The sequence below is a fragment of the Lepisosteus oculatus genome, chromosome 8, assembly GCF_040954835.1.
Source record: "Lepisosteus oculatus isolate fLepOcu1 chromosome 8, fLepOcu1.hap2, whole genome shotgun sequence".
Taxonomy (NCBI): domain Eukaryota; kingdom Metazoa; phylum Chordata; class Actinopteri; order Semionotiformes; family Lepisosteidae; genus Lepisosteus; species Lepisosteus oculatus.
This window is the reverse complement of record NC_090703.1, coordinates 35,153,061-35,173,846: the sequence shown is the minus strand read 5'-3', so window position 1 is coordinate 35,173,846 and position 20,786 is coordinate 35,153,061. Positions and strand designations below refer to the sequence as shown.

At 35.0% G+C, this 20,786-nt stretch overlaps 2 protein-coding genes across 6 annotated transcripts in view; one reads left to right on the top strand and one right to left on the bottom strand.

Annotated features, from left to right (window-relative positions):
- Nucleotides 1-17,565, top strand: part of LOC102691808 (serine/threonine-protein kinase PAK 3) — a 63,088-nt gene extending 45,523 nt beyond the window's left edge. For all 5 annotated transcript variants that reach the window (XM_015351134.2, XM_015351136.2, XM_015351133.2 and 2 more), the window contains 10 exons: nt 4,705-4,839; nt 5,413-5,584; nt 6,732-6,795; nt 10,142-10,190; nt 10,820-10,932; nt 11,700-11,817; nt 12,255-12,354; nt 12,472-12,668; nt 13,258-13,395; nt 14,131-17,565. In XM_015351134.2, the coding sequence (XP_015206620.1) occupies nt 4,705-4,839; nt 5,413-5,584; nt 6,732-6,795; nt 10,142-10,190; nt 10,820-10,932; nt 11,700-11,817; nt 12,255-12,354; nt 12,472-12,668; nt 13,258-13,395; nt 14,131-14,220 (1,176 nt within the window). In that variant the 3' untranslated portion in view covers nt 14,221-17,565. The remainder of the gene's footprint in view (nt 1-4,704; nt 4,840-5,412; nt 5,585-6,731; nt 6,796-10,141; nt 10,191-10,819; nt 10,933-11,699; nt 11,818-12,254; nt 12,355-12,471; nt 12,669-13,257; nt 13,396-14,130) is intronic.
- A 319-nt stretch (nt 17,566-17,884) lies between these two features.
- The window catches only part of LOC102699144 (calpain-5), a 42,798-nt gene continuing 39,896 nt past the window's right edge, over nt 17,885-20,786 (bottom strand). The window contains exon 13 of the mRNA XM_006632658.3: nt 17,885-20,322. Within this exon, the coding sequence (XP_006632721.1) occupies nt 20,140-20,322 (183 nt within the window). The 3' untranslated portion in view covers nt 17,885-20,139. The remainder of the gene's footprint in view (nt 20,323-20,786) is intronic.

Here is a 20,786-nt window from a genome sequence, read left to right as displayed (position 1 = left end):
CTGAGTAAAAAGATGAAACAAAAACCGATGCCGTTAGTGTTTCAGAGAGCTGGGTAATGCTGCAGTATCAGAGGTGTTGCCTTTTCTGTCTTAGAATGTTTTAGCTTGCACTGGGCTGATTTGCTTTCTGCTGCTTGCTAATGCGGTAAATCTCAAATAAATGCGTATATTTCTGTATTTCCAGTGCAAAGCGGCATAAATGTTTGATTTAATTTTGGTTAAGCATGAGCCATTTTCATTCTTTCTTCATCGAAACAAAAAACCATAGGACACAGGTGGAAACCAAGGGAATGTGCATTTAAAACTGTAAACAGGGGGCTCTGTTTTGCACAAAGGGGTGCAGGAGTCTGTGACAAGGTAACCTGAAATTGAAGCTGATATCTTCTTTCAAGATACAACAAGATGAGATCTTTGGATCAACTAGCCACCAAACGAGATAGATGGGACATTGTTATTACAGTTGCTTTGTTGGAGGATGGGAATCACTGTAGTCCTATGTACAGTTAAACTTACTGTAAATGGACAAATTAAAACTCAAGCCCTCAATTTTCCCTGTATGACAACACTGTCTCACACTGTTTCCTTGTATGACAACAACTGTACATGAAAGCAGCATTTCCCAATGGGTTATAAAACCAAATAAGGGTTGCCAGATTGCAACTGATGACGCCTTGCAGATAGTGACAGAAGAAACTGTTGTTGTTATGTTTTCCACTTTTGAAGAACAGTTTAAATTATTTTCATCTACAGTAAATCATGGATTATAAAAAATGCATCTTCTCTTTATTGCGATTTATACTTTTTATTTATACAATTCAATCAAGAAGGAGAACCAACAAGGGTAAAAGAAGAATAATCAAAGGAATGCCATGATGAAGTTTATTTCTTTCGTGGCACCAATGTTTCTTAAAAGCGTCATGTCCTTTTAAATCAGGACACATTAGTCATTACTAAAATTGCTGAGTAAGCTTATTCTCCAGAACTGTATGATTAGAGTGAAGAATTTCTGTTTAAAAAAAGCTGATAAATTATTAAACCTTACAGAAAAATTCTTATCCTCATGTTAACTTACTGGTAATCATAAAAATAATGGCTGGAAATATATTATATGATCTAAAACGAAAGATTACATCAATATAATTAGCCTTCATTTCTTTGGTAATTTAGATAATAGGATATCTATCCAATACTGGTAATTAAAATTTCCCTTTCACATATATTGTTAAAATGTAAACATCTGGTTATTGATGCTATCTATTTACTGAAGAAAAAAAAGATTAATTAATTAAAGAACCATGCAGTTTTAAGCAGAAGAAAAGAATAACAATCTTATGATGTTTGTGTAGCACTTTGTATATGTCACACCTACAAACTAAGTAATCATTGGTTCTATTCTTCATTCTCTTGTGTGACTTTGCTCTTAAAAAAATTTTTTTTCTTTTAAAATGCCAAAGAGTTGTTTTTCTACAGTACGCACTGTACTCTCTACAATTTATAATATACAAAATTAATCGGCATCAGGAAAGCCACTCCTTTGGATATTTTTCTTTTTTTTAGAAAGCAATTTAGAAAGCAATTCCATTGAATTTTCCTTAGAACTGTTGCTAAAGAAAAAAAAAACACTCCCCAAGTTCTGAGTGGATTAGTTACTGCAATTGAATCAAGACTCTTTAATGCCTTTACTTATTGCAGTCTAAGCTCTGGATCTACCACTGGGGCAATGTTAGATGAATCTGACAGAACCAACAGTTCAAACTGTCAGCTTTCTCCTGCTTTAAAGATAGTTAAACTGGCTCATCCATTCATTCTCTCTTCATATTATCTAGTTATTGCTATGATGTATGATGCATTTGTCTTTTAGACTGTATAAAGACAAAATCTTGCTTAGAAAATGTGTGATCTAAATGGATTAGGAGAGGTCCTCAAGTTTTTTTAACTCGTTGAGTGACAAAAAGCTGGAACTTGCCGAAGATATGAAAAATATCAATAGCAGACTTGCTATGCTTTTAAATTAAGTGAAATACATTACATGTTAAAGTCACCATTTTGCAAATTGACCACTAGGTTCATTTTAAATGTCAAAATTATTAAATTCCAATTATGACAAATAATTATGCTTAATATTCTGCTAGATATGTTTCAGGCATTGATTTTTTCCAATGAAGAGTAAGGAATAGGGTTTAGAATGTGGTTTTAGATTAAATTCATTTGGATACATGACAACAATGTGCCTTCTAGTTTCGGTTACAGACACAAATTTCAGCTTCCATTGATGTCCCACCCCAGAAGGTTTTGTGTGTAGTATTAGCAATTAGTTCCATTGTAAAAGACATTAAATTGCATTATTAAACACGTTTTCTGTCTTATTTTAGATATTGTCCTAATATTCTTTGTATAAAAGCTTAGAGCCCATTCTCCTCACAGCACCTTGCCTTTTCAATAATTGTAATGGTAATAAAATAAATCACTTTGAGACTGAAATATTCCTCTGTTGATTGAAGTTTTTAAACAACAGTTCAAATGCTGCAAGCCTCTTCCAAATACAGCCTGTTTAAATTTATACTGTTACTGTACCATACTGTATATGCTGTACCTACAATATATGCATCTTGATTTTATTTACAACAAAACGTCTATGGTTGTCCTTTTTTCACTGTTATTTTTCCCATTGCATTTAGCCTGATTAAAATTATCCCCATAAATATTACCAAATTAAAAAGCACGCATTTCAGATTTGTTTTGGGTTTTATTGTGCATTTGCTCCTGGGGCTGCTTATAAAGTTGGCATTCGATTTGTTTCTTACATTTTTCTTGGTCAATTTAATCACTTAATTATTTTGGAAGTTAGATCTGGACCAAGGAAAATATATTATTTGTGCAGCATGGTGGCATTGCAGTGTTGCTGGCTTATAGCTCTAGGCTCCTGAGTCTCTAAGTCCAGATCTCTAAATCCAGGGATCTGTCTGTGTGGAGTTCACATGTTCTGCCCATGTTTCAGGTGCTCCAGTTTCCTCCCACTTCCAGAAGACATGATAGATAGATTTGGTTGGCTATTCTAAATTGTCCCAGTATTCCCATGTTGGACTGGCGTTCATCCATTTGTACTCCCAATATTGCCTAGCCACTGATACTTGCTGGATAGTCTCTTGCTTGCAGTGACTCTCCATAAAATTGCTTATAATTAATGAATACATGCAATATGTGGCATTTCAAAGGTACTTTAGTCATGGGCAACATCTGTAATATAATACACAAAAATGTACTTGCTGATAACGCAAACCAATGAGTTATTATTAAAACTGCTATTTAATTTTCAAGTATCTCAATATTTCTATTAGAATGACTCTAAGTACGTTCGTAATGTGTTTTGATGATTTCAGATACTGTTGTGATGAATCGATTTTGCAAAAGCCACCTCAGAAATAACAGAAATAGTTGAATGGTATACCATCATTGTGCATAATGTTTAATGCATGTTATGTATTCAACAGATATTTTGTCAGACAAAACTAGTTAAAATTGTCTTCCTTTCTTTCTTCCTCAGAAAATTTGTAGTGACATCAATATAACTGTAGAAAGTATCTTTCATCATATCTTATTAAACATGCTATCTTTGCACTGATGATGCCTAAGGTTAATTTCTATAGATTATCTATTTCCTGGTGCAGACTCTATACAGTACATGAAGAAATTATTAGCATTCACTTTTTTTCATTCAACCTGTTAAAGAACTTGTGTTTTGGATGCCACCAAAAGCAATGGAACAGACAAGAGCTTAAATTTTTTTTTTCTTGACACAGAAACAGAAGATTGTGCACATATTTGCTACATCTTAATGAGTACATGTCTTTTTTAAATAAGCTTTCCAAAAAGAGTATACGTATTAGAATTAAAAACAAACTGTGGGGTTAAGATAAAAAGCAGGATAATATCAAGAATATTTAAATTTTGTTTCTTCCTTCAAAATTGATTTAGATTGTCTTTTGTGGGTGCACTGTATGGCTTGGGACTTTCTGTTTCTTCAATTATACGTTGAGAACAATTAGAGCAGAGGATTGAATTTCCAGGGCCAAGCATTCCTGGCAATGCAATGCTTTATTCCTGCAGTGCTTAGAACTGTCCGCGTGTCATTTCAATTCCATTTGATTTCTCTGATGTGCTTCTCACATTATCGGGAGAGATCTGTAGACACATCAAACCAGAGTACTGTTCCAATATAATGACCAGCAGCACTTGCTTTGGTATAGATTTTGAGGAAGGTGAAGAGGAATGTACCTACAGAACTTTCTTTCAAAATTAGTTAAAGAGGCATTATTCAAAGATCTAACATTTCTGAACTGATAAGATCTTCTTCTAATAATATCAAACCCAGAACATTACCCAATGTGGGCCTCCTGCTTGCCAGGCACTTTACGCATTTGTCCAGTTGAAAGCTGCCATCAAGTATTTGCTCTGAATTTGAGATTTTTGAAAAATGATAGGAGAAATGCCAAGACATTTTAAGACGGGATCTTTTGCTTTCTTTCCTGCTCTCTCTCCTTCTGACTGCCACGAAAGATTTAGCATCTCCCCGTGCTTCTCTCAATTAGATCTGGACCTGTTCTGATCTCATTACATTGTAATTGCAAGTGCAAATGTTAATTTAAATATTGTCAGAAACCTGCGGTATCTCAGAATTTTGTCATTTTGGTTTTGATTTTGTAGGGCACAAAGACAGCATCAGAGCCCCCACTGGCCCCACCAGTGTCAGAAGAGGAGGATGATGATGACGACGAAGATGATGATGATGACAACGAGCCCCCTCCTGTCATTGCACCTCGGCCAGAGCACACCAAATCAGTACGGAAGAGTTCAACCCATACAAGTGGTCAATCAAGATATAATCCAAAATCAAAGAAGAAACGTTTTAAAACATAAGAAAAGTAAAGGGAAAATAGTCTGGTGGCAAGTTTTCATAATAATCTCAAAGCTTAGGTTCAATAACAATCATTTGTCAAAAAAAGTTTTTTAACAATAAAGGACCTGGCTTCATGTTTGGAGAAATTTTTTTTCTGTGATCAGATTCTTTGCAGTGTATTCACCTAGTAGTGTCACTAGCTTAACTAGTGTTAATTAGCGTTAGCTCTTAACCAGCGTTAATTTGTATATAATCAAGTCTAACTAATCATTACCTGAGTCATTTTCTAATATAGTCTGTTTGGGAAACAACCCTTTTACAATTCAGCTCAAAGAAAAAACTTTAAACTGTATTTGAGTTAAACTTTTCTAACAGGCAAATCTGATGCTTTTTTTCTTGTCTCACACTTGTATCTGTTCCCTGCTGATAAAATTTCCATTTGTCACTGTGCTGTTTGTGAAGTGGCTGAGATTGGACTCATTGTATTGATATATGATTATGCTTTTTTTTCACAGATTTATACCCGCTCTGTTATTGAGCCAGTAGCTCCCCCAGCTCCAGTGAAGGAGGTCTCAACTTCACCCGTGTCTTTGGTATCTGAAAACACATCCAGCACACTGTACAGACACACTGACCGGCAGAGAAAGAAGTCCAAGATGACAGATGAAGAGATTTTAGAGAGATTAAGTATGCTTTAAGCTTGACTTTACAGTTTGTTCCCTGAAAAGGCACCTTAATGAATCTATAGAGTAAATTCACACTTTTAATATGACTATCCTGTAAGGTAGACATCAATATACGGTATCTTTCTTTTTCATTACCTCATACCTACAGTATGGTTTCATTTTGCCTTTCTGCATTATGGTAGTCCTATAATTTGATAAAGTAAAAACATGTGCTTTTACCATGATAACTGTTCATAACATTTTGCCTTGCTCTGATTATATTTTGCCAGTTGTAATTGTTGAAAGTCAGGTTTACATCCTTTGAAAATCTTCTTTAGACTCACTGCCTTACAGTAGCTTTCAATTTTTTTTTCCCTTTTAACCATTAACTGGACATTAATGTTGGCAACTCAAACATAATATTTCCTTCAAAATTCTACAGTAATACAATGTAAGGCATATGGAGTATAAACAGTACCTGTATTTATGTATTGTGCCCTGCTGTGTGCCTTAAGTTGAAAAGTGGCATCAAATAGGGCTGCTGCAGTCTGTGAGCTGAAAATCTCATTAAATTGCTGTGGGAGCAAAGACGTCTTTGATTCCTTCCAGCACAGACACTGACCTTCTGTTCCTGGTTCCAAATGCCTTTAAAAAAACTGGGAAAGCTCTTCTTCTTTATATACTGTAGTCCTTTGCTAGCTAATGCTTATGTTTTGAGGTTTTGAGGCCTCATTTTCACATGACAAAAAGAATAACAAATGTCATAATTTAATTAGTAGTAAAAATGTGAAAATAACAGGCTTATGGTGCTGTTGCGGTAAGCTTTATCTTTTTATTAACAAGATACAGAAAATAAGTTCCTAATTAAGTCTATTTAAGAGCCACTCAGTCTCTTAACACATTTTCATTCATTTAGGGGATTTCACTGCATGAATACACCATTTCAGGTTTCAGGTTCTCTGTAAGTCAAATACCGAGCATAAAACATGCTTAAAATGTAAAGATATATAAAGGATGTGTAAAAAATACAATTTAAGCAACAACCTTCAGTGATAGCTCGGAAGCAGAGCGTCATAACTATGCACGCCTGAATACATTTGTCTCTCATTCTAAAATACCTTATTCTTCATTAATTTTTATTCTTTTTTTCTCTGTCATCTTTCTTTAAGGAAGCATAGTGAGTGTGGGAGACCCGAAAAAGAAATACACACGTTTTGAAAAAATAGGACAAGGGTGAGTCAACATCTTTAAAAATAATTCTGTCTTGCAGGACTGGATAATGTAGCTATTCTGAGTTGATATGGTAAGAAAGCTCTTTGTCTTAAGCACAGACAAAACAAAAAATAAGGTTACAGGAAATTAAAACTCTGTATAAGAATTATGCAAGGGAAGGAAGATACTGTAACTAACATTTTGAAAGAGGAAGTATGTTGAGCCAGGCCATGGGTTACAGTTTAGATATAAAATGTAGGAGAAGGGGTTTTAAAAAACTCTGTTAAAATGAAAACGATATATATATAATAGAGTAGATTAAGAGGCATACCATATGTTATACTGTATGAACATGATTCTCATAAGAAGATTTATTTTTCTATTCAGGAAACTTTGTGAAACATTTAAAATTGTAAGCAGAATAATGGAATTCACAAATATCACAGATATTTCACAGATGCATCTAACAAGGCCTATTTAAAGTCATTGTACATATAAATAATTTTTTTATCACTCACATCCACAGATTGAGCAGTTAATGTTCTACCAATGTTTCTGGGGATTGTGCTTACTGTACATATTCCTAAAACTATCGGTATAAAAAACTCCATACCCTGATGGGGCAAGCCATTCTTCTTAATTTATTAAATAAGTCAATTTCATCTCCCTGGAGCCGGTTTCATTATTTATAACCTGCTGCTCATCCCGTGTGCATTTTCAAAGCTGCTGCCTGATGTGTTGCCCTGAACAGAAGGAGTCAAGTGCAGCCTTCCTGTGTCATGTGGGCTCTGTCATTTAGAGGTTGGGCTGGAGTGAATGCAACAATGCATTTCTGTGCTCTGTAAGAAAGGCAATAGGAACCTATTATCAGAAGGACAGGCAGGGTAATTGCAGGATACCTGAAGTGGTTAGATACGCCTGTTCACTTTCATGAGTGGGCTGAGGAACAATGAAGCCAGGGATCAAGTTGCTTCTTTTTTGAGTTGCATAATGGCAGGCTCTCTTCAATTAGAAAAGTGCCGTCCTGGGGAGATGCCTCTGAACAAATACGCTGTTCTTTCCAATTTCTCCTGGGCAGCATCTCTTTAATAATGGATTCAATTCCACCTCTGTGCCTGAGCCTATGACAGTGAAAAGTCATGGTTACAGCAGTCGGCCTTTCGGAAAATGAAATGTTATACGGAATGGCCTACAAACTAGGCCAGAGTTCACAAAACATGAAACAAATACCTTGTTAAAAAAAACTGTCCATCTCACAACCTTGCCTTATGCTTGATTCCTTGTTTGTTCTCACGTCAGAAATTAATTAATCTCTTAATCTATGGAAACTTTATGCAGAATCCTTACATAGTTCGCAGCAATACAAACCTCCTGATAAATGGATTACAGTACAATAAGGAGATAGTACAGCTGATACATGTGCAATCCAGTAGCTTCACACATATATTAGAAGAAGCTGACAAAGAACAAATGAAGGACACAAAAGCTGGTTTTGTGAAAAAATAAAAATCATCTCAAGTTGAAAGATGACCAAATTAATAAATTCACTAATGATGACATGAGCTGCATATTGCATTGGAAGGATACAGGAAAATTTCCAAATGATACTTTGAACTATGACTATTTGTACCCATTTCACAGTATGCAAGGTGAATAAATGACTACATTAGTACTGTACATATTTTAATTTACTCCTGCTGATAACACAACAAAAATGAAGAAAGTGGATTACACCTCATATAAAGCAGGGAAGAGACGCCAAACAGCTGCAGCAACTTCTGAGAGTGTGAAATAGAAAATACTGTAAAAAAAGCTTTTAGAAGATTATTTTAATCTCTGGTAGTCTGATAAAACGTATTTGAATGTACTGTACTTTGGCAGCAGTATGTTCAGAATCAGCACATTAAAGGCATCTGAGGCAAATATCTTGTGGGTTTTTGGTTAAACTATCCACTCATGTTTGAGTTAGGAAACACGTAGAATTGATCCAGACATCTGTAAAAATACAAACTGAAAAAAAAAATATTAATAATAGGGTGATCAAATGAAAGTTTGGTATACTGCTGCAAAATCCTACTGAAATCTAGACTATTTTTGTTTTGACTTAAAGAGCTGTCAATATTTTGAATAAAAAGTCTCCAGAGAAATATGAACAAAGCAGACAATGATCTCTGTTTGAATAGCCACTTCAGGCTTCAAGACAAAAGAGAGACAGCAGAACAAGGATAATATATTTCTATATTTCTAATATATATTTCTAATATGCAAAATGGTCCTTGGTACTAACAGCTCAATCAGCAATGACTTTGAGCATGACATCTTAGGTTTTCTGAAACAAACATAAGGAGGGAACTAGTTAAGTCTCAAGAGATATAAGATCTTTTCTGTCATTCACAAAAAAATGTTTAATGTTTCTATTGACTTCAGACCAGAATGATAAATAATAGAGTATGCAAGACTGTACTGCCATCTAGTGATGACTTTTTGATTAATGCATGTGCTTTTCTCTTTAGATACATAATGCATTTTTAATAGTCCCCCTATACTCCATCATGAATAATATTTTTTAAATACTGCATATTGTCAGTAGTGGTTTTCCTTCCTAGCAAAACAGTATATGTCCGATTATGAGTTATCATGATTCTTGAGACGATATATGCTTTTATGCTCAGTTTGTATTTAACAAAGGCACTTATGGAATGAAGCTATTTTGGGGGCAATTTAAAAGATAATGCACAAAGTTGATCAATTAAGTAATCCTGGGCGTTAAATTCCAGCACACGATATTACTGTATCATAAGTTATGCCTTCTTTGCATTGGAGTATATTTTGAAAAATGTACAATACTAAGTGTATTTAAAGGATGCTGTTGACTACTGTGAGATGCCAATGTGGACAGAAAAACTAGGGGTTGCACAGCATTTTTTAGAGCCCAAGGATACCAAACATGCTACGAATAAAAGAACTAAAGTATGGACCTCATTTTTTTAGATCTCATGGATACTGCTTTGTGAAAAAGATCTACCACATAACAGTTGCAGTAAATGTTTCCCACTCGTTTATTTTTCCCAACCAGAGCATTAAATTATGTCTGTGAAGAGGAACTGTTAGGTTAATTTTTTCCTAGCTGAATGTACAGTAATTCACATACTGAATTGTTTACAATCAATCTACGTGTTTGTCCTCTTCATGCCTTCAAATTTATAGAGAAATACTCCACGGGAGTCAATTAAAAAAGAAAAAAAGAAACAAAAAGAAGCACCTATTTTGTCCTGTTCTAAAAATACAATCTTTTCTACAAAGAAACTCCATTAATTGCCTGTTATCTTCTCTTATTCTCTCACGTTCTCTCCTGTTGTTTCCACAGGGCATCTGGTACTGTGTACACGGCAATAGACATTGCCACTGGACAGGAGGTGAGCCAGATCTCTAGGTTGTGCTAATGTTCATTTATTTATTCATTAAAAGTATGGATTAAAAGCACAGTATGAGAAATACAGTTTGTTTAGCAGGCAGTTAGAATAAATTATTTCTCATGGGATCATATTCAAATCAATTATGTAGGATACTGACTACTTCTGATTTTTAAAAATGATTATTTCTGTCATTCTATTATGGCTACATGGAAAGTGAACTACAGTATATATATATATAACTATATGGTATATGTTTTCAGACAGTTCTGTTGAGAGGAATTATTTACAGTATGTGCAAAGAAACTTAAATGTAAAATTCAGGATTTTAATGCTTTTTAAGTCCTCTGGACTTCTGCTATTTAGACCTTTGGGTCCTTTAGAAAAATTGCATTGACTTTACTTACCACAAGGTGTTAAACAGCAAGCCCAGAAGGGCAAACTCAATAGCCTAGTAAATTTGCTTTATTCATTCATTCCCAGTCTTACTGACTTTTTTTGTTGTTTAACCGAGAAGCAGGAGTTTGGTTTTTGCTAGACACTTTCCAGTGTGATGAGGATGTCACAGTGAAACACAAGCAGTGATTTCTTTACTTTGAGCACTCTTGTGATCTGTCCTGCTGTATTTTAAGGTGGCGATCAAACAGATGAACTTGCAGCAGCAGCCGAAGAAGGAGCTGATAATAAATGAAATCCTTGTGATGAGGGAAAACAAAAACCCCAATATTGTTAACTATTTGGACAGGTAGGTCTCTAAAACTTCTAAAACATCTGCTAAGGTTTTGTGTATAGCTGAAATTTTCATATAAGCTAATACACAGCACATTGAGAGAAACAGTTAAAAATTGTCAATGAAACATGTTAGACATTTTAATGGTGCTTGTTTAGTTTAAGCAATATTAATTGTGAACAAGGTTAGCCTGGTTACATAGCTGGCAGTACTGTGGCCCTGGGATTTATTCACTTTTGGATCTGGGGTGCTACTGTACTTTATATACATGAAGTTTGTATGTTTTCTCTATGTTTGTGTGGGTTTCCTCTGGGTGCTCTGGGTTCCTCCCAGAGTCCAAAGACATACTGGGAGGTTAACTGGCTTCTAGAAAAATTGGCCCTGGTGTGAGTGTGTGTGTGTCTGTGCGTACCACACCTTGCACCCGTTTCTTGCCAGGATAGGCTTTGGCTCCCCCGTGACCTTAAAATGGATTAAATGGTTAAAAAACAGATGGATGTGAGCAAATGGCATAGAAAAGAAATAATTAATTTATAGGTACTATTAACATAAACCTTCTTTTGATTTACATGTTTAGGAAGATACTGAAGAGACACATGCAGTTGTGGTGGTAAGGTCTTGTGAATTAAAATAACAGGATTATTGTAACTGTCCACTCGTGAAGCTTGTTACAATGCTGGTGTTTCTTCAGTAACCTGGTAGTGGAATTGTGTAGTGACACCCACTAGAGCATTAGGCCCACTGTAACTGTAATGCTTGCTGCAATGCTGGTGTTTCTCCAGTTACCTGGTTGGTGATGAGCTGTGGGTGGTGATGGAATACTTGGCTGGGGGCTCACTCACAGACGTGGTGACTGAGACTTGCATGGACGAGGGACAGATAGCAGCAGTCTGTCGAGAGGTAGGACATGGCCGTCTCTCTGCCTGCCAATCACCCCATATTTCCTAACACATGGAATTCAGTACAGGTCTACTTAACTTTAAATTCTAAACTACTGGAATTCTCAAATCTTTGTGTCTTACATATTTAAATACAGCTTTGGACCCAAAGCTAAGCCCCATTTTCAGAAAGTAAGATAGAAAGTAATAGAATATAATGATTAATAATATAATTCATATTATTAATCATTATATATACACTATTTATAAACATGTATATACAGTATTACATTTATATAACATTAAGAAATAAGTAGTTGGAGTATTTCAATATGCATTTTATATATAAAAAATGTATTCTTACTATTTCTAAAAAATGTTATTTTGGGCTGCAATGTTATAGTCAATTTGTTTTATTGTTGTTGTTGCTGTTTATACTGCTTGTTTCCTTAATTGTAGTGTCTACAGGCTTTGGACTTCCTCCACTCGAATCAGGTGATCCACAGGGACATTAAAAGCGACAACATTCTCCTTGGAATGGATGGATCTGTGAAATTAAGTAAGCATAATGAAGAACCATGAATCATTCTGTGATGTGTTTTGGTGGGTTAACCAATTAAAACTCTGACTATGTTTGCTATAACTAAAGAGCTTCCTGTGTTGTACTTCCTTGTAGCGGATTTTGGCTTCTGTGCCCAGATCACCCCAGAGCAGAGCAAACGCAGTACCATGGTGGGCACACCCTACTGGATGGCCCCAGAAGTGGTGACTCGGAAAGCCTACGGCCCCAAAGTGGACATCTGGTCTTTGGGGATCATGGCAATAGAGATGGTGGAGGGAGAGCCGCCATATCTTAATGAAAATCCACTCAGGGTAAGAGACTGGCGCTTAGAAATAGGTGATGTCATCACAGCTGGTAATTGATAATGATTTTGTATTTTTTCCACAATGTTACTTTTTTTTCTAGAAACAGCTGTGTTGTATGCTAGAATATACGTGTTTCTTTTTTTTAAAGTCTGAAGTAGCAGTGCATCATAATATGTACTAATATGTAGTACACCAACCACAATTAATGAAGAATATATATATGAGAAAAAAAACAGCCAAGACATATTCCTGATCTTGATTCTGAGTATTTTAACATTTTTGGTCAAAGTTTGTAAAATAACTCATGTAATGTGTTTTGGCTAGCCTGGAACAGCTACATTTTATGGAGTGTTTAAGTGTAAGTATTTGTTAATCTCATTAACTAGACCTCCTTTCCATATGTCAACATATCAATTTACTAAAACAGTCAAAGTGTGTCGAGGCTAGAAGAAGCGAAGCTTTTAGCTTCATTTGAGTCTTTACATCCATCACTAAGATGTTTTGTTAAAACAGAAAACAAATCAATAAAATTCGAGCAAATAACTTTGTTAAGCCAGTTCTTGTAATTATGTGCAAATAAACACATCTTTTTCAGGCTTTGTATCTTATTGCTACCAATGGAACACCAGAGCTACAGAACCCAGAGAGACTGTCTGCAGTGTTCCGGGACTTTCTGAATCGTTGCCTAGAGATGGATGTAGACAGGAGAGGATCAGCTAAGGAACTGCTACAGGTAACTGTATTCCCCCCTTTGGGATACAGATATTTTTTATTTGCTTTAGAATTTGACTTAGAATATGAATATTGGTGGATGGTATGGTGACACAGTGGTTTCATATTGCTGCCTCGCAGCAGTAAAGCCCTGTGTTCAATTCCAGACCTGGGGTGCTATCTGTGTGTATGGTCTCCCCGTGATCTCATGGGTTTCCCCTGGGTGGTCCTCCCACAGTCCAAAGACATACTAGTAGGTTAAGTAGTTTATGTAAAATTGGTCCTGGTGTGAGTGTGTACGTGTTTGTGTGTTTTTGCCCCAGTGTAACTGGTGTGTGTTGAAACTCACAAAAGGCCTGCCTTGCGCCTGTTGCTTGCCGGGATAGGCTCTGGCTCTACCCCAACCCTATATTGGATGAAGCAATTAGAAAACAGATTGATGTTTACAAAACTTTAAAATTGTAAGATGAAGTAATCCAATCAGCCATTTACCAGTTTTTATCCAATTTGATCTGCTCCATTCCAGACTGTAACTTGCTAAGACTTTTGATTTCATTTTTAAGACCACCATTTCAAGTTTTTTGCTATACATTTGGAAATCAACACCTATTTATTTTCATGAAAATGTTTTATGGGAAATAGATCTGCATCTTGATTGATGCCTAAAACACCATTTTAAATTTATAATGAATAACATAAAACCAACCATGACCAAATTAAACCATAAAGACTGTTTGCCTCTTTTTCTTTTATTTAGCATCCATTCTTAAAATTAGCCAAACCCCTCTCAAGCTTGACGCCATTGATTGTAGCAGCAAAGGAAGCCATAAAAAACAGCAGCCGTTAAGGAAGATCAAAGTCCTTCTGATGGAGACTCACAAAAAACACGCGTACTGGACCTCTGTATTAAGGCTATGGGAGTGGACTACAAATGGGACTGCACAATGAAAACAGCAACAACAAAGGAATTCAGCATTTTCTTTGCTGCTCCCGAGGCCCAGGAATTTATCTTGACTCCCTTTACTTTCTAAAAACACTATTCATTGTGGAACTGTCATGTCTGTCAGGAGTATTTGTTTTTCAGGGAGTCTGGGCTAGCAGAGATCCATATTTCTTCTTTTTACTCCTGGAATCAGAGAGCAATTCAAGAAGAAACAAAAAAACGGAAGAAATATATTGCCAGTCTTTTCAACTGTTGAAACTCTCAAAAGGCCTTGGTTTATTCCCTGTCCATTGGCTGTCCAACTAAGATCCTTGTTTTCCTGTATTTCCATGAGCTAGACTGGTCCAAATGCTTTTCATTGTACACCTCAATGACTGAAGCAGAGGAACTACCAAATTTGTTCCGGAACCTTGAAATGACTGCATGATCATGTCTCTCATTACATAATATAATGGATTTCCTCATATCTTATATTTTGAGTCTCAAACGTCATTCGTGTGATGCTGGTGTAAATCCATTGGAACAGGATCAATTTTGTTTTAGTCGTTCTTTAAAGTCAGAGTCAGTGAAGTGACATCAGTGTTTTTCAGGCAGGCTTCAACTGTACAGCTAAACTGGTCCATCATTTCTGGATGACATTTAGTGATGCTGAGAACAGAAAGCCGTGATACAAACTGGATAACCAACTGAATAGTTTTTCAGGCTTCAAACGGTTGAGGATTGGATTTGATCCCTTTTAATGGTTTAAAAGTGCAAGAATAAATTAAGCAATGATTTAGGCTCCTCATTTAGATTGCCTCTGAAAGACAAAATTATTAAGAAAGTTTGGTTCTTATTTTTCTTTCAATTAAGAGACAGCTGGTATTGTAAAGAGTTCCCCTGTAGCGCAAGCCGTTTGTCCACAGGGGTGGAAACTTGCAAGCATGTTTCTGAAGTTGGACGATAAGATCATCTGTCTGTTAGATCAGGTCAACGTGTATATAATTTTTACAAGGGGTGCTATTTTTTTTAATGCTTTTTTCAACTACAGGTCCCACTTCTGTTCCAGGAGCTTATTTTTAGAAATAATATAGAAAAAACAAGAGTCAAAGACAACAGTTATTGTTAGTGTTTTTCAATCATTTACAAGTAAAAATGTTCTAAGAGTGATCAAGTGTACCATTTTGTGAATGTACCCTGTTTTTGGTGCATTGATGCACTGAGAGAGAAACACTACTGTATGTTCTTCAGCCTATTATAATCAACTGCTGCCTATTTTTTAAATATTTTTTTAACAAAACATCAATAAAAGTATTTCTATGAGGTAACATGGGCATTTTCAAAATCCAAGTTCTATTCATACACTGTGCTCTGATACACTGATATTGAAGAAGTTAGACTACCATGCAGAAAGTATAATAACACTGGATAGTCCTGGATAGAATGGTGATGAGTATTTTATTAATTATTCATGACACCATTGTTACCCTATTTCTATTTTGTTAAGAGAGCTTTAAAATGTACCAGTATACATCTATTCAGATAGGCATTTCTGAATATCTTAGTACACTTACAGTACATCTTTTAAATATCAGTTTTTGCCACTTTAAGTTTTATAAAACTGTACCATATTTTATAGCTTTCCAAGAGTCAGACCCATAGTACAATACACATCAAAAAAGGTGTCACTAAAAGTGAAATGGGCTGTTAACCCAGGCTCAACACAAGATTTCCTTTAAGAAGAGAAGAACAGGACAGAAGCAGAGTAATACTGTATTATTACACAAACTGAATGTGTAAAGCCAGTATAAGAAGAAAGAGAAAGTTCCACAGTTGAAATGTGTTTTCTCTTTCTTTTTACTTTTCCTAACAGGATTAACCTCTGCTTATTACAAAATAAATTTGTTTTAAACTAGTGTTGAAGTTGATTAATAAAATAAAGAAGAGCTTATATTAACAATGTTGGTTGTAATAACTATTTATATATAGTATATTTTTAACATATACTATATACAAGCCGCATATATATGCATGTATGTGTGCAGAATCAGTTGCTTCTTATATTGAAAAGATATATATTTTGTACCTCTAAAACACCGCAGCATCACAATTAGCTTTTGATATGTACAATTGTTTCATATTATTCTCCTAATTCGTCATTAACACTCAACTGGCTCTTAAAGTTTTGAATTCACATTCTTCTAGACTCTGACGTTTTCTTGATATCTGAAATATTAATATTCATTTAGCCTGCCCTATGATGGACTGGTATCCCACAAAGGGTGTACCTGGCCTTGCACCCATTATAACTGAGGTAGACATTGGCTCCCCCACAATCTTGAATTGGAAGCAGCAGTTAGAAAATGGATAGATGGATAATATTCATTTGTCATAATTTGTCATAAACACTTTATATGTGTTTAAATATTAAACACATATAAAGAGGATATGATGTAAAGAAAGCATCTCTCATCCTGCATAAGGTTCTCAAAGTTAGTTGGGCCCATTCATTGAATGCTTTTCATTGAAGACCTAATGAGTAAGTCCACCAGACTGCTAATGTCCTCCTGAAGATGTTTGTATCTGCAAGCATGCGAAGACATATAGTAAGAAAGTGAATGGTACTTTTAGAAGGTTGTCTATGATCATAATTAAATGGCCTAAAGCCTGTGAAAGATTTTTAAAACTGAGGACTGAATATTCCAAGCACCCTTTATTTCTTGTGAATTTACTGAAATATTGAAAGTATTGTATTTATTGGTCACAGAATCTGTTCAAAACTTGTTACCTTAAAAGTCATGTCGTGTCAATACTAAAATTCTCCTCTTTGCCATGGTCTCACCTTTGTGCGATAATTGTGTTGCATACACTGTAATTTGAGAAAACTGACTTACAGTAATTCAATACAGTAGTTGGATGTCAATTAAAGGCTCGTCCTAAACCTCTGTCAAAATTTGAGCGCTACCGATGTTCATCACAGTGAAAAATATTTAAGTGGGGATCTGCATCATCATGCAAAATGCAATGGAAAAATCAGAGGTTAATTTCTTGCTTAAAAGTAAAGAAACATAACTATAAAGCTAGTTTAAGAAGAAAAAAAAAGGCTTTGCAGTTGAAATTGAGCCTTTCGTTCTACTTTTCTTTCTACTTTTCCTATTGGGATTAACCTCTGCTTGTTACTGGGAAAAATAGGTACAGTATATTTCAGGTACAGTACTTCACCAGAACAGAAGCTTAGCTACAGGCACTTCATGTTCTTTAACACTTTCATCCAGCCACATTAGACAGGATGGGGTGATTTTTGAAGTCTGGAAAATAAAAAATGGTATTCATTAAATGTATGTATGCAACAGAAAGTTTTGTAGATTGCCCCAAATTATTTAAATTACAGCACTGTTTTGGTGAAGAGCATATAGGTGGAAAGTTCCCATTTTTTGGATTTATGTTGAAAAAGGTAAACACAAAATGTGTGTGAAATGTATTATTATTATTAGTGCTATTAATAATAATAATAATAATAATGTTAATAATAATAATAATAATAGAATGTTCTGTGGTGTGTATGTTTCAAATCAATCCATAGATAAACTTTGACAGCTTAAAAACTTTTAATTGAGACATTTTCATTTGTACAAGACAAAAGGGATATGTTCATGTAGAAACATGTGGATATATAGTCTTGTGAAAGATTTTAATTTTTGGCTGACAGGACAAGGTTTGGCTCCAGCCTGTTTTTGGGTGTAATCAATTCTCTGAAAAGAAAAAGAGCACAAAACTCTCTGACTGAAAATTTGGGCCCCAACAACACAAGACATTTTGCTCAGCATCATCATACATGGTATAAGTTCCTGTACATTCCCCATTTTTGGATGATATGTAAACCTGTAAATGTGATGTGAGATTCCTCTATAAATGTGTATTAAGAGTTTTTTTTTAATTATTTAAAAATTGTAAAGTGCTGATCCATCCCTTGTACCTCAGCAGATTTTTTTTCATTCTTTTTTTTAAAAAAATGAAAAAAACAATTGTTTTCAATAAGCTATTTTTAATTGTGGTTGAAGCAATAGACTTTTTGAATTATGGATTGTGCATGGCTGTGTCTTGAGTGTAAAAAACAACAAAAATTGCAGTTTGGAAATTGGACCGAAATAAAAATAAGAAAAATAAAAACATTCTGACCAAAAAAGGTTCTGTTTTTTTCACTCAGTTAAGCTGACGAGTTTTTCATTTTCATACACATTAAGTTGACATCTATGTTTATTCCTATGAATGAAACTTGATAGCTTTCAAATTAATTTAAGAGATTACAGACTCCTAACTTAATTTTTTTCTCTCCTTCAAAACAAGTTCTGTAAACCTTTCAAGATTAATTTACTTTATGAATATGATTTTTTTTTGCATTGGATATAAACTTTGGAATTTTTGAGGGGTTAGAAACATGCTGTGTAGGAACAAATTGTCTCTTTGAAACACAGCTGAAGGTAAAGAGCAGAAAAATGCCAAGGCTGAAAACAGATTCTGACAAGAATAGAAATGAGGGATATACAATTGCCAAATCTGGTGTAATAGTAATGGTTCTGGTTGTACACCCATATTGTAGGATTTCAGCACAAATAGGAATCTCTCAATTGAATGAAAATGGAAATAAAACACAATGAACAGATAAGGTTGATAACTAGTTTAATTAGATATTTCAGAGTCCTAACAGTTCTACCCATATATTTCATGTATGATTAACCTTGCTGAATGTTCAAGGACTGAACATGGAAGTAGAATTTGAAATCAGGTAAAATTCTGTAAATCCTAGGAGGAAAATAGGTTTAGACTGCATGATGACATACTGTATTTGTTGGTGATGGCAAATATATTGGTTTAGCTCCTTAAGGGGTGCTCTTTAGCCTGTTAAAGGTGCTATCAGGCAGCCTATTTGCATTGTAGTTTTTCAGGTGTATTTGCATCTTTGTATATTTGGTTATAGAAACCAAAAAATATTATTTTGAAGATGAGGTCTTCCTTTCTGTCAGGATGAGGTCATTTTATCTTTCTCTGATGATTTATCTAGAACAAAGGCATTTCAGCAAAAGCTGCAAACTGCTATTGATTTGAAGCTGGCAATGGTTTCAAATGCTAAAAACAACCCCAGTGCTTAATACTGTATACAGTATTTACTTGCATTAAAAAAATAATTTTAAAACCCTTGAAGAATACATATATTTGCTAATTACATAGAAAATAAAGCCACCACAACCTAGAGCTTTACAGAAGGAGTCTGAAAGGGAAAACAGAACTCATTACAAAATAAAGGCATATTTAAGATTTTTTTAAATAAGTTAGAAGCACAAGATATGGATAGTGTTATATATATGTTTGGACAAAATTAGTTACATAAATGCAGCAGTAGTGTGGATATTAAATTTCCATAAAGGATACTAAGTAATTGAATACACGTTCTTGCCTTTTAAAAAAGTGTTAATTGTTGACATACAGAGTGAAGGCTGATGAATATGAGTGGGACTGCTTCAGTGACACATAAAAAGGTAGGTAGAGGAACCCACAGACAAGAGTTGGTTATAGATCAATAAGTACAGTAGCTCAAATATCAAATCCTTTTTATAAAGTATGGATAAAAAACTTGCAAAATGTGCAAACAAACTCTTCAAAATACTATAAACTCCTCAAGTACTTTATTGTGCTGTCCAATGTATTTCTTGGTCTTTAGTTTCATTTCTAATGAACTGCGTCTGGTTTTCAGTCAGTTGATATCAAAAATCGATTAACATATTCATGTGCTTCCCTGGATTCAGGAGGAAGTGATAAGATGGTGTTGGAGTTGCGTTGTTTCTCTCACACATCTGTCAGCTCTTTAGTGGTGATTACTCTTAGATTTATTTTCCCAGGCATCTCTTCGGCCATCTGACGTCCTGCTTTGCATAGTTGGAGCTTCTGAGGTTGGCTGGGGTCCTTCAGAGAGGCTGTTAAGACAACCTGTCCGAGGAATTGGTCTTGAATTGCATTGCTGTTCCAAATCTTTAGGGGGGGAAGTGGGAAAGTTCAGCAGTCAGTGACTCCTCAAGGAAATGTGCAACCCCCACAGATCTATTCTGGTAAGCTAGAATTATGTATTGCCAAATCTCCCAGTTCTTGTGTACTTGTTAGAAAAAGTACACTTTTTCCAAAGTAAAAATGCAATAAAAAATATTTAACATATTGTTATACACAGTGATGATATGATAATGTTAGGAGGTCTGGATTTACCATCAACAGGAGTAGAATTGGTTTCATTAACACATTAGAAAGCCATCTTTCTGTCACATCCTTAATGTTTCTCACAACTATCTGAAGCCTGGAGGCCACATTACTGATAACTACCAGATTTTGTTCAAGGGATAAAGGATAAATAGGATTATTGATGCTGATAACACTGTCAATAAGCAACCCAATTTCATTCTTTTGCTGCTTTTCTTCTTCATGCTTAGCAATCTTATTTCAGC